Genomic DNA, 14,384 nt, shown 5'->3' with positions numbered 1-14,384 from the left:
GGAATAATGGTTAATAATTCTTCTGTGGCTGACATATCCTCAAAAACCATTTGAACAAAAATACATAATTATGCAGTACCAGCATAATCAGTAGATTCGTCAAATTGTAGTGACAAAAAATTGCACTTGTTTATGTTTTCATGCAGAATCTCTTCAAGGTTTCGGCTGGTTTCTTCTGCTCTATGCATGATTGTGTTTCGAGATAATGACATATTGTTAATAGCAGTTATTATTTCTGATTTATTCTTAAAATTTTGAAATAATATTTCACCAGCTTTGATGAAGGCTTCCTTCCATAATTCTCCATCTTGAAACGGCTTATTACGTTTAATTAAATTTTCAGCAACTTTGAATGATGCAATTGTAGCAGCCTTTGCGCCTGTATTGTACTTGACGAAAATATTTTGTTGTGCTGTCAGTAGTGTCTTCATTTGATGTACCTTTGCTTTTCTTAGGGCAGTGCCCTGTGGATAATCTTCATAGTTTTTATGAACAGTTCGATAGTGTTTTTCAATGTTTGCTTTTTTCGGTAAAGCCACATTTACGTTGCAAATTATACATACGCATGTCTTTCATCATAATAAAGAAAAAATCTTCTTCCCATTCTTTATGATAGTGTTAAGTTTTTATTTTTTTCAGACCTGTTCTTGGCTCACTCATTGTTATCCTTAATTTTTTTATTTATTTATTTTGCATTCACTTACTTAATTTAAAATAATACACACTAAAGATCGATAAACGGAAAACGATTTTGGGATTACTCTGCACTAAAATACTGGATAATCGGGACACTTTGGCTGCAAGTCTTGATCAAGAACAATACACAAACGGACTGTCAACTGCCAGTGTACACGTCATCAACACGTTTTACTATTGGGCGTGTTGAGAACCGTCAATTGAACGTTTCTGGACGAAGTGAATCATGACTGATGTAAAGCGATGGCTTCATTGTTAACTGCTAAATTATAAACTTTACATCAGTTTAGAAATAAATTAGTTTGACATGTATGACAATTTTTATATCAATTAATAATTTTGATAATCATTTATCTATTCATTTTCAATCTATTTATTTGTTTAATTTGCTACATTCATTCAGAAACGAATAATTTGCTACATTCAGGTGCCTTGCGGTCGACGTCTTGGCCACCCCTGTTTTAGGGCATCTGCAGACTTATTTGCTAGAAACTTTCGGTATGCTTTCTTCTTTTAACATCCTGTGTCTAATATGGTATTCTTATTTTTCTCTCTTTGAAAACATCTTCACCAAATGCCTCCCTAGCTGAATCAACGTTTTCTTCCGTATGCCACTAAGACTCCATGGGATTGGAGTGTATGTATGTATGTGTGTGTATATATATATATATTTTTTTTTTTTTGTGTGTGTATAATTTGAAATCAGTCCAGAAACCAGCCGAAATTGCATATGAGATTTTCTGTATCATTAGGAGACAGTTCACAAATGCTAATTCTACAAAAAAAAAAAAAAAGTTAAACATGTATAAATTTTATGAAAATGCCCAATGTAGAAGGGGCATACATATGGTAAAAGGAGTTCCAACATTCAGCTTAACATATGAGGATCACGACCTGGCACGAGTGTATTAATACTAAAGTACTATAAGCTAAAAATCTTTCATGGGTGGGATTTGCAATAAAAAATAATAAAGTAATTTAAAAGTCTTCTTGGAATTCGGCAATTAGAATTGAAGGTTGTAGGGGAAAATTTTTTATGATAAATCATATGTGTGTGTGTGAGAGAGAGAGAGAGAGAGATGGAGGTAGGTGTATAATATGCACTGTTATTTAAAAATCTATGAGCTACATTTTAAGCATTGTTAAATCCTATATTCAAATAGATGTTAAGTGTAGTTCTTTATGTTTTACTGTTCTCTTAAATAGATCTGTTCCAAGTGTTTAAGAACCTTCAGCCAAATTAAATAATTTAGTGATAATTCTGGTATCAGTGATAAAAAGATGAAAACTATGAAAACAGTAATGTCCAAAAGATAAGGACAAAGTACATTTTTACCTATACAGGTAACCCTCGTATAATGCTACTTATAGAATGCAGTTTCGATAAAAGGTGGTCTACAAATTGTAGTAATCCTTTATCTTTTGATATATTTTTCAACACCCAACTTAAAAAGTCAAATTTTATCTTAGTTAAATTTGTGTCTGCCCTATCATGCATGTAGTTATAAGTAGCGAATTTATATTAGGGGAAATAGCCTTTAGCACACATGAACGTCAATTGTTTGCCATATAAAATATTTATTGTTGAAAATTGTCTTCGTTTTCTGCTAGGAAAGCGTATTAAAAATCATAAGTGTGTTAATCTCAAGCTGAGCACTTTATTTTTTGGTGAGTGACATACAATATGTAATGCTTTTTTTTTTATGTAAAAAAAAATAATTTTTGTTATAGTAATGGCCACTTAGAGCGCTTTTGCAATATGGTTGAAAACAAAATTAGCGAATTAATTGATGGGGAAATAGATTTAAATGAGGAGGAACTGGTACAATTAATAGATGACGTCGAACCAAATGGCAGGGAAAGTTCTGCCAAAGATTCTGATTGCGATGAATCTGTTAAAGAATTCGGTTTAAAGAAATTAGCAGAAGGATTGAACTTGGCAAAAAAAGTTATTTTATAGATAATGATCTCTCAATGGAGCACTCCAGAAAAATTTACAAGACAATTGGATATTTGTTTAGCTTCGTATTACGAACTTAATAAAAAATTGCAGCATAGCAGTAAGCAAGGTCTTATTACTGACTTCTTGATAACTAAACCTGCCGAAATATGCAATGAGAATTATATAAATGATGTCCAAGAGATATCAAGTGATGACGTCTGGCCACTCGTAAATAAAGAACATCTACAAAACGTTAGTTTTGAAGAGAGTGACGACAATTAAAATATACACTTTATTTAATTTTGCCTAAAACATTTATGAATTATGTGCAATGAAGTATAAGTACAATTTATAATTTTTTATAATTTTATACTATGTATTTGTTTCATAGTATATATGTTTTCTTAACTTACATGAATTACTTGAATTAAATAAGAATATATTTTTGTTGGATATGTCATTGTTTATATAATCTTTAAAAAATAAAACTATTTTGGAACCTAACCCTACTTTTTCTATGTAATCTGAGTCTTGCATAACACGATTTATATAATGCGCCATTTCTATGGAACTTAACATCCACGTTATATGAGGGTTACCTGTATATTAAAAAATATTCCTCACTATAGCCAAATGTGGACATAAATTTATTGCCGGCATACTAATAAATTATATTACACATAAAATGTGTTATTGATTTTGTACAAATTAAATTGAAATGTTTTTTTGGTAAAAAGTTACAAATTTGCTACTTGGTTTAAAGAATTAATGTACAGTACTTACAGAAAACTATGCGGGGAGACATTTCAGTATGGAATATGTCCACCCTGAACTCTAATGCAGCTTTCACATTGTTGTACCATGCTTAGCACCAAGTGATTCAGCAGTTCTTGAGGCAAATTGGCCCACTCCTCCTTCAGAGCAAGGATAAGAGTTTGTTTTCTGGAGGGAAATTTCGAGCAGCAATGTGTCTATATTCCTATGGGGTTGAGATCTGAGGAGAGTGCTGGCCACTCGATTTGATTGATATCCTCGGTCTCCAGAAGTATCTCCAACTGCTCATGTACGATGTGGTGTGGCATTATCATCTATAAAAATGAATTCTTTGCCTACAGCATCATGGAACAATTGAACATGACATTGAAGAACTTCATTGCAATATCGTTGACCAGTCAGTCCCTTTTTTCAGCATTTGTAGCTCAGTGCGTCCATTAAGCATAATGCCTCCCCACACCGTAATCCGACCACCACCGTATCTATCCCTTTTAAGACCATTCTTGTGATGGTAAGCAGTACCACTTTCATGCCAGATCAAGTGTCATCTAGAATCGGAGGAAACACTAAAATTATTCTAATCTGTAAAAAACACATTAAGTCTTTGGTGTCTTGTCCAATTTTTATAGACACCACTGAAAACTGCTCTATAACGTGTTCTGTGGATAAAGGGACACAGACTACAATATACTTGTATTATCCATTCAAGCACAAGTATGCGGATATCTCAACAAACTGTGGAAAGACGTCTGCAGCAAGCAGGCTTCTATGCCTGAAAGAAGCCAACTTGCAAGCTAAACCAAAAATCTGTCTTCATGCTCCATGGTAGAGTGAGGGCAACCTCTTAGCAGACATTTGGAACACATTCTATTGGTTTGAAATGCTGCCCAGAGACTGGGTACAACGCTATGTAAGATTCCAAACTCTTCAGCAATATGAGTAATTCTGCAGCCTTCTTCAAGCTTTCCAATAATTTTTCCCCACATGAAATCATCTAAATGATGTCTTTGAGATGTTACAAGATATCCAAGTATGCAACTTTATTCCTTCACATAAAAGAACTTCCTTGACACACAATTTGCTCAGTGCAGCCTTTTGCCATTTATCCTGTTGAATGCTACCAAGTGACTTCTTTGTGCACAATTCAAAAATCTGAATGTGTGCCTGCTTTCTACTTGAAATCATCAATTATACAAATTGCCAACTGAAACAAAAACTTGACAAAAATTCAGCTTGTTCGGATTAATTTGTTCACTACTATACACCCTTACTAGATATAAAGTAAAACCTTTATTTTTGTACAAAAAGCAAATTTAAAAAAAATTAATTTATTCAAATTAGTAGCTACACGTAAATAGAATATTATAATCAAATAGGTTTGTATAAATTAATTCTTTTTAAAAAGTTAAAAACTTCATGCAATTTATCCAAGCCAGGTAAGATCTGCCTGAGAGTACACAGCTCAGATTAGTAAAAAATAAATTCCTTTCTCAAGTGAAGTGGTGGCACTCCACCAGAACATGATGAATGGTGAGATGCATGTTGTACTGTTCACACAAACAGGTGGGTCCCATGCCCTCAGTAAATATGAATGTGTAGGATGACTGTGACCTATGTGGAGTCTACCAAGAATAACTTCCTCTCTTCTGTTTCTATGTTGACTAGACCACCAGTGTTAAATTTCAGGCCTAATTGGGTGCAATTTATTTGTCAGTGCTTCTTACCATGACAACTGCCACTGGGTTAATAGATTTAATCTTATAGACTGTCTGTATATGGAACTGACAAACAGTATGGAGAAAAATTACCAGCTGATCTAGCAGCTGCATTTGCAGTTTCATTTCCCTCAATTCCAATGTGGCTGAGAATCCAGCACAGCTGAATATCAAAATTACGTACCTTCAATTTGCATAACAGTTGTAGATCCTCACAAATCACTGGATGTAGAGTGCATACAAGAGCAGAAATGTCATGTATAGACTGTCTGTACATGACATGTTACTTTTTATCATATACTTTTTGGTAGCAGTTTTTCACTGAACACAAACTGAATTGCATGCAACTCTGCTGTATAATTACTGCAATCAAGCGGGATCTAATATTCTCACTTGCATTTTGCTTAATCAGAAATATAATCTTCCTACTGTCACTAGTCATGTCAGTTCTCTCAGATGCTACCTATTACCGTAAGTCCTGATCCCACAATGCATCAATACAATACATTTTAGTATCTCCAACACACCAGCACCATGTCTTATCTTACAATATTAGCATCAACAGCAATTAGTTATTTCCTTCTCACTCACCAAGCTCTTGATATACAAATCGAATAGATTTAAACCTGAAGAGCAGTATCAAACTCTCACTTTCTGGGTATGAATACTCCAAGGATCTAATTAAAAACCTTGCCAATTTTTCTATTTGTTCCCAATTCCTTCAAAATAAAAATATGTTGATCTTGTAGCACCTAAACAAACACAGATAGACAATGTCATCTGAACCAGAATCAAATCACTAAAGCAGATCATCAACGAGACTACATGGGAATTACAAAAAGTTGAGAGGCGCGTTTAAATGAGCATAGGGAGAAAAAGAAAATTAAGCAGCAAAATAAGAAACAACAACGCACGGAAACAGGTAAGTCAGGAAGTGATAGAAATCAAGTAAGTGACGTTGCTTGTAAAAAGAAAGATGTTATTTGGTATGATGACTCTATAATAAAACATATTGATGAACAAATTATAACTCTCAGTTTTCCTGGAGCGAAAATTAAGAATATAAAGGAAGCAATTCAAAAACAGAAAAGAAAGGTGAACAAGATCGTAATTGTAATAGGTACTAATGACTTAACAAGTGATAAGTTCAGTATGAGAGAGGACATGAAAAGGTTGTTGCAAAAGGCAAGGGTGAACAGTGAGAAAGTGAAAATTGTCAGTATTTTACTGCAATATGATAAAAATGAATCAAGAAGAAGGGCTATGATGGCAAATGATTCAATGCATAGGCTGTGTAGAAGGAATGTGAATTTTTGGATGTGTGGAGTGAGTTTGAGGGAAGATTGGATTTGTATAAGTGGGACGGTCTACACCTGAATGCGTTTGGTATCAGGAGTCTAGAAAAAATAATAACTGGTATGAGACCTAACACAGAGTCAGGGAAACTAAATTATAAAGGAAGGAATGGTGAGAATGCAAGTGTAAGAGAAACGATGTTATATAACTGTGTTAATGACAGGAAGGGGCTTTTTCATGGAAATGTTGATTAGGAGAGAACAATTTCGACTTTGTGTTCATCCACTTTGGACCCATCAAACGTGTGCAAAGATGTCTACATGTACAAGGCACTAGAAAAGAACAGAGATCTGAAAGTTGTCCAACTGTGCCATGCAGACTGCAGACAAGAGCATACAAAAGAACATGCGGGTAGATGATTATGTCTGTACACAATTGCTAAGAGTATCAGAAACAAAAGGGTTGAGTTTGTTGACTTAGCCAATATGTTGGGACCTCAGATTGTAGGCATTAGTGAGACCTGGCTATCAGAATCAGACATACTAACTGGTATCGAGTGTAAAGGGTACAGTAATTTTAGGAAGGATAGAGAGGAGGCATGCTGCTAATGATATCGGTTGACTTGAATCCAGTTGAAGTAGAGACCTATGATTGTAGTACTACTACTTACAGTATTTCATGTGGCAGTGAGTTTGAAGCCATATGGTGTGAGGTAGAATCTTACAAGATCAATTACATAGTGGGGTGTTGTTACAGACCTGGTGGATCAGTTGCTAGCGATGAAGAAATGCATCACCAAATAGGAAAGATGAGTGAAAAAAAAAAAAGTAATAATGGGAGACTTTAATTATCCAAATATTGATTGGATAGCAGTAGAAGCTCATGAGAAGAATGAAAATGCAATTATTGAGCTGCTGTGGGACAGCTTCCTCAAACAACATGTGACAGAAGGAACTCGAGGTCAAAGAGTGTTAGATTTGATTATAGTGTCAGAGGGTGTTTCGATTAAAGAAATAACTATTCTGTTTCCAGTTGGTGACAGTGATCATGCGGTACTCACTTAGAAAGTAACAAGTTTATGAATGTTTCATTCAGAAAAGGTTACATGCTGAACTACAAAGCAGGAAATTATGACCAACTGAGGAGCATACTGAGTTCAGTGGAATGGGATCGGTTGCTGGATGGGAAGAATATTGACAGTGGATGGGAAGCATTTAAACAATACTTAAGTGATGCAATATCAGAATATTTCCTGAGAGTTCAAAGAATAAATAAGATAGGAGTCAAATGAATGTGTAATCTTATTAAGCAAGATATTCATAAGAAAAGGATGATGTGGAAGGAATACCGTGTGCATAAGGATGATGTCCGTTATGAAAATTATAAGCAGCAGGCTAGAATAGTCACAACTGTTGTACGGAAAGCAAAGTCTGAGTATCAAAAGAAACTGGCTCTGCATGCTAAAGACAATCCTCAAGAATTCTATCGATATGCTGCAAGTAAAGGAAAGAATGAATATGAATGAAAATGTATTGTCTTTTAAATGCAGATGGCGTGAAGATTACAGATGCAGAAGAGGTTGTTCAACTAATGAGTCCCCATTTTGTTAAAAGTTATCAATCTGGTGAATGTGACATTGAGCTCACTGCTACCTCTTCACTGGAAGAAGAAACTAAGGTGTATGAGGACGAGGTATTAGAGCTGTTGCACAAACTGAAAAAGAATTCAGCAATAGGGACTGATGGGATATCAGTACTGGTGCTAAAAGAGTGTTCAGCTGAACTGGCTATTCCTTTGACCAGGCTGTTTAACGAGTCTCGGAACAGGGAAGATTCTGCAGGACTGGAAAGAATGTATGGTAATTCCATTGCACAAGGATGGTGCAAAGATTGATGTATTCAACTATCGACCAATTAGTATCTCAAGAGTGGTGGTGAAGATTTTGAAAAAATTAGTTAGGGCTCACATTCAGAAATGGGTTGACAGTGAATCTCTACTTTGCATTGAGCAACATGGGTTTACTAAGGGAAAATCAGGTTTTAGCAAATTGCTCACATTCAATAATAATGTTACCATTGAACTAAACAAGGGGAACGGACACAACATGATATTTATGCACAGTCTACCAGAATGGTAGACTGTTACATGAAGAGAATATGGGTTTGGGTTATAGAATATTAGCATGGATAAGATGATGGCTTATTGACAGATATCAAAAAGTGATATACAGGAGATAAATTAAATCTGCAGGATTTAATGTACCACAAGGATCAGTGCTTGGTTCACTGTTATTCAATCTGTACATTAATGATATTGGGAAGGATTTGACTAATGACATACAGCTATTTGTTGATTTTGCAAAGATAGGTAAGGTAATCAGGAATGCTGCTGATATGCAGTACTTGTAGAATGATTTGAATAGGATAGAATTGGGAAAATGTCAGAAAGTGTAAAGTCATTCACTTCAGCATGATTAGATATCCAATGTCGTATGATATTGGTGGGATTGTGCTAGAAGAAACTGATGCAGCTAGGGATGTTTGAGTGTTAGTAGATAGGAAGTTGAAGTTCAGGGGCTATGTAGCAAAGATTGCAAATACAACTCAAAAGATAATTGCAATGCTGAAATGAATGTTCACATGTAAAGATAAGATGTCATTTTGCCTCTTTACAAGACCTTGATAAGACCTCACTTGGACTATTGTGTGCAGGTCTGGTCTCTTGGTTTCTGTCATGATTCTCATATATTGGAGAGAGTGCAAAGGAGAGTTAAAAATGATATCAGGAGTGTGGAATACTGATTATGAAGACAGATTGAGAATTTGTAAACTGCAGACACTAACAAACAAGAGAAAGAGGGGTGATATGATTAAGACTTACAAACTTCTGAAAGGGTCACATACAGGATTTCAATCGATAGAATTTTTCAATTTCTGGAGAGTGGAGAAAGGACAAGATGGCATCCTTGGAAGCTGAGAATGAATGTCATTAAGAAGGGGATGAGGGCTAGATTTTTCTCTCATAGGGTGGTGCTTGATTGGAATGGACTGCCATTGAATGTTGTGAGTGTAAGCATTTGAATGAATTCAAGAACAAGCATGATAGCTGGTGCATGTAGTATGTGGCCTCTGTCGATGAGCCTGACTCCCTGGAGGCTCTCTTAATAATAATAATAATAAAATGTTCTGTATTATCATTTCATTAAATAATACCAGCTTCTGCAGTGCTGTCAATAGCAACAATGGTCAAAGGAAAGAAACTGGTTGAAATCCTATTTAGATGTGGCAAATATTTATAAGGATTTTATAGCAATATGAGTTAGCCACTTTCATAAGGAGGTGGCATGTTTTTCTCCTTCCTGAATAATGAACTAGCCAAAGAACATAGTGACAAAACAAAAAGTAGTAACTATCCTCAATACCAAAATTAGGCTATGTTTATAAAAAACTAAGGTACTTTTTTTTTCACTTTTTTATATTGATCTCATTCGTGATCAGTCCCGCTTGTGGGGTGCAGGTGAAAACTGAGATAGGTTTATTTTTTTGTTTGAAGAGTTGCAGGTTGTAGTTTGAGAATACTTCATGAGGAAGGCTATTCCAGAAGACAGAGATGGATGGAATAAAAGAGAATGAATAAAAACAGTTTGGTGTGTTTGCAGTTGCACAGCAAAAGTGTGATAAACAGCTGTGGATCTTGTATTAACAGGTGCAACAGAAAGTGGAGGAATGATGGTTGTCAATTCACTGGAGCAGTGACCATGTTAGTACCTGTACAATAGCCACAGTGCTAAAACACTGGCTGTGAGATCGGGGTTGAAGTGAATCTTTAAGAGAGGAATCATATATGAGCCTAATTGCTTGCCTCCAGATAGTGTCAAGGATTTTAAGAAAAGTTTTAGGTGCACCACCTCAAACACATGGGCAGATTTGCATATAGTTGAGTTGATTAGGTGTAAAATAGGCTCTTGAATGAAAGAGCATGCCAAATTTTTTGGACTGCGGAACCTATTAATGTGATATGTTTATGTCAGGAGAGACTAGAGGTAAATCAGTCCAAGCAAAGATCTGATCTTGTCTGGTGATCTGTGCATTACTGAGGGTAGGGTAGTGAGCTGGAATCTCATGCATGAGAAAAGGAAAGATTGTGTTTGGTAGCACTAAACATAACAAGGTTGTCCTCACCTCATTGATGGATAGTATGTAGATTAATGTTGAAGGCACTACTTGTAGATGATCTTTTAGGTTGGGATGTTCAAGTACTGCATGGTTTGTCAAACGAGCAGGACGAGTGGAGAGCTATTGTCTGCAAAGCTGTGGATAGGATTAGTGGTTATTGTGAGTACATGATAAGCAGATCCTTGAGGTGCTCCAGTATTGGTGGTGAAGCTCGAAGAGAGGGAACCATCTACCATGACTTGCAGAGAACAACCAGAGAGAAAGCTGGCTACCCAATTATGGAGAGTGACAGAGACCAAAGGATGGCAATTTAAGTGCATCCCATTCAGAAAAGGTTGCAAACCTATCACATTTATCTAATGCTTAGTGCATTTATGGTACTAATCTGAAAGCCCTAGAGACCAAACAAGAAGTTGTTAAAGCACGAACTCTTAAGCAATTTTAGGCTACCAAAATTCAAGTAACCAGAGTAATAGTTTCACACCAGGCAATGAAAATTGTTCACCATCTACAGACATTCACTAACAATAATGGGATTTGAATCCACAACTTGTTGGACTGAGAATGATGTGATCTACTTTGGCCAACCAGGCAGTAGCTAAGTAACATTCCAGTGGACCTAATATGTAAAGGAAGACAGAATGGGAATAACAGATTAGTAAAATAAGAAAATCCTTAGACAAATCCATGCTCTACTCCATAAAGTTTCCAATTTGAACTAACCAAATTTCTCTCATTTCTTTACTAGTTCTTCATGACCTTTTCACCAAAAAAAGAAAAATTCCACTAGGTGTTGTCATGTGTTCCAACACCTCATTTGAAGAGAAAAGAGAGATCATATGTGACAAATGTGATGCTTTGAAAAATATCATTCAAATGCTAAATTTTGAAAGGAGATGATAGAGATGGCACATATAAATGTATAAATATATAAATGCATATGATATATATAGAGATCTACCAAGATTTCGATAAAACAATTTTGGTTCTGATTTGAAAACAAACAGCCTAATGTTTTGCACATGTTATTTTTTTTTTAATTTAAATGATAAAAGAAAATTATGAAAATAAGTCAGCAAAGAGGATTTCTATTTTCTCAGCAATGAAAATGTTTACCTGCAATATTATAATTTATTCATCTTAGATAAATGATGTACTCACTGTCCATCAGAAGACCACAAGGCCAAACATTTATCACCTGGCTCCCAGTCACATTCGAGAGTAGGGCTTCCATCTGTACTCGGACCTTCAACTGAAGACACTGAAGGATGTGCCTCAGAACCACTTGAAGATAAAAAATCTTTGGTGAGGGCAATTACATCCTGCAAAAAAGATAGAGGAGGGTGTCTTAAAATCTTTGCTTTGTCAATGGAATCTAAAAGTTCATAATTACAAAAATTTTTTAAAATAAAAATACTTCACTAGAAAATCAACTTTGACTTTTGTGAAAAACTACTAATATAAATATCATCAACCAGGTTGGCAGAGTTGATAACATCGTCTTTCCAACCTACAGGTTGTGAGTTCATATTCCAGTATGGCATGGATGTTTGTGAATGTCTTTAGGTAGTTGATGATTTTCACCATCAGTATGTCACCAGAACCCTACTCACTGAGTTTCTTGGCTTGGGAAGAGGTGTGACATTTTTGGTCTCCTGAGTAGAGTCCTTCAGAGTGTCATCATCCCACCCACAATACTAAAATGTGCTAGAGGTTTGCAACCTTCAATGTATGGGATTGATATAAAAAATTAAATAATGTGGGTTGCTTAAGTTTTTTTAATTTGTTATACAATTAGGATATTTCAGCTGGAAAAACAAGATCTATAAATAGATTGAAAAGCACTACCATGAAAAGTTTAGTAACGAAGGAAAGAATAATATAAAAATCAGATGATAATGTCAACAAAAACTGTAGAGATATTCTTGAGGTGCAGGATAATAACTTTGAAAGTTAAATGAGAGAAGAAGTGGTAGAAAATATTCAATAAGAATGCAATTAGAAGTAATTATCAATTATTTAAATTAAGGGGATATTAAATCCCACATTGTTTCAAAACCGAATAAGAACCTCAAAGATCGGAATCAAAGAGTTTCATGCCGAATATAGTAAACTATAAAAGTATCGGCAGATACTAGCATAAGCCAAAGCACATAGTACAAACTAGGGCAACTCGTAGCAAAGGTGGGTCAAGCTCTGAATACTATTCTTAGTATTTCCCATAATGTAAAAACACATCTCCTAGGAGATGTATGATGTTATACATTATGGCACGTAGTTTGTACTACGTGCTTTGGCTTACGCTAGTATCCACCAATACTTTTATAGTTTACTATACTCGGCATGAAACTCTTTGATTCCGATCTTTGAGGTTCTTATTCGGTTTTGAAATGATGCGGATTTAATATCCCCTTAATTTAAATAATGTTACATTGCCAAAATGAAGGCTATTGGCTCCTTATTTAAGTAATTATCAATATCTGAGGTTAAAAAAAATCTGAAATGGAGACAGTAGAAGGATGATATGCAACTATACATTTTGAAACATCGAGGTACATGAGTTTTACAGTGCCTACACTGGGTGATTCAGAAGGATTGTCAGAAGGTCAAATTCCAGATGTTTGACATAGAGCTCATGGCACCCATTTATAAATAAGGAAACCAAACTACTAAATGTGAAATTAGAGGAAGTTTCTACTGAGTATGATTTATGCAAGCATACTTGAAAAAACTATGAAAAATTATGAACAGAAGCTTGGGGAAGAGTAAGTTGGGTTTGGTCCAAATAGGTTTTTTACATGACTCCTACTCACAAAAGGTTGTAAACCTACAGTAAATTAGTGCCATAACTGGGCTAAGGATCTTTTGTATTTTTATCAATTTTATATAATTTTGTATTTTTAAAATTTATTTTTATATAATCTGGAAACCCTGCTCAGAGATTAAACATGCAACTTTTATCAAACTGTTCGGCCTCCCATAAGTGGGGGGGGCAGTAGTCTCACAAGATGTGAAATTCATCTTATCAGGACTAGATTTTCATTTCAGACAAAGATGGAGAAAGGGCATATGATAAGGTGCCAAAAAAAGCTGTTCAAAATGCTACAATTATGTTTGAAATAAGGCATTCAGAGCAATATACTGTCTAATAAATAACTTGTTAGACTTTAGAATTGAAGGAGGTAAAAAAAGATGATTTCATGCAAAATCAGGAGTAACACAAGGATACATACTAATGCCACTCTTATTATTCATCTATATGAATTACACCAAGAAGCAAAGCATCTAAAAATCAGATGTTCAACTTGGTTGTTTGCTTTATGCAGATGATGTACTTCTAAAATCCAGTTACAGGTATTCAGACTAAAATGAATCAAATTTACTATGAAAATCAATGATAAAAAGCCAGACAGAAAACTAACTGCATTTGTAATAGAACTACAGAAGATGGAAAATATTTCAACTGTTTATGCATATCTTTTGTGAAAGGACCAGTTAAATATGGAAAAAAAAAAAGCAGAATAAAGAAAGCTGTTGAGCCACATGAATAAATTTATATGAAGAGAGATAAATTAATCAAAACATTAAACTGTAGTATTCAAATACTGTACGGATAGGCTTATGTGCTGGCTGTTCTTCATTACTGTGCTTCACAGTATAAACAACACTAGAGGAAAATAAATAATTTAATGAATTGAGGTTTCTGTGGGTTAAATGTCCAGTATTTCACTATAATATATTAAAAAAAAAAAATTTAATGACTAGTTTGCAGCGAAATAAAATAAT

General features: G+C 34.8%; 1 protein-coding gene across 3 annotated transcripts in view; it reads right to left on the bottom strand.

Moving 5' to 3' along the window:
• LOC150106901 (survival of motor neuron-related-splicing factor 30-like) overlaps positions 1 to 14,384 on the bottom strand; it is a 159,259-nt gene that overhangs the window by 55,496 nt on the left and 89,379 nt on the right. For all 3 annotated transcript variants that reach the window (XR_016548334.1, XM_090392809.1, XM_090392810.1), the window contains exon 3: positions 11,760 to 11,920. Coding sequence is in view for 2 of the 3 variants with exons in the window: in XM_090392809.1 (XP_090248935.1) it covers positions 11,760 to 11,920 (161 nt within the window). In the remaining variant the exon portion in view is untranslated. The remainder of the gene's footprint in view (positions 1 to 11,759; positions 11,921 to 14,384) is intronic.

The sequence above is a fragment of the Typopeltis vanoorti genome, chromosome 5 (assembly GCF_054136105.1).
Source record: "Typopeltis vanoorti isolate ZY-2024b chromosome 5, IOZ_Tvanoo_1.0, whole genome shotgun sequence".
Taxonomy (NCBI): domain Eukaryota; kingdom Metazoa; phylum Arthropoda; class Arachnida; order Uropygi; family Thelyphonidae; genus Typopeltis; species Typopeltis vanoorti.
The sequence above is the reverse complement of the archived record's forward strand: the minus strand, read 5'-3'. Positions and strand labels throughout refer to the sequence as shown.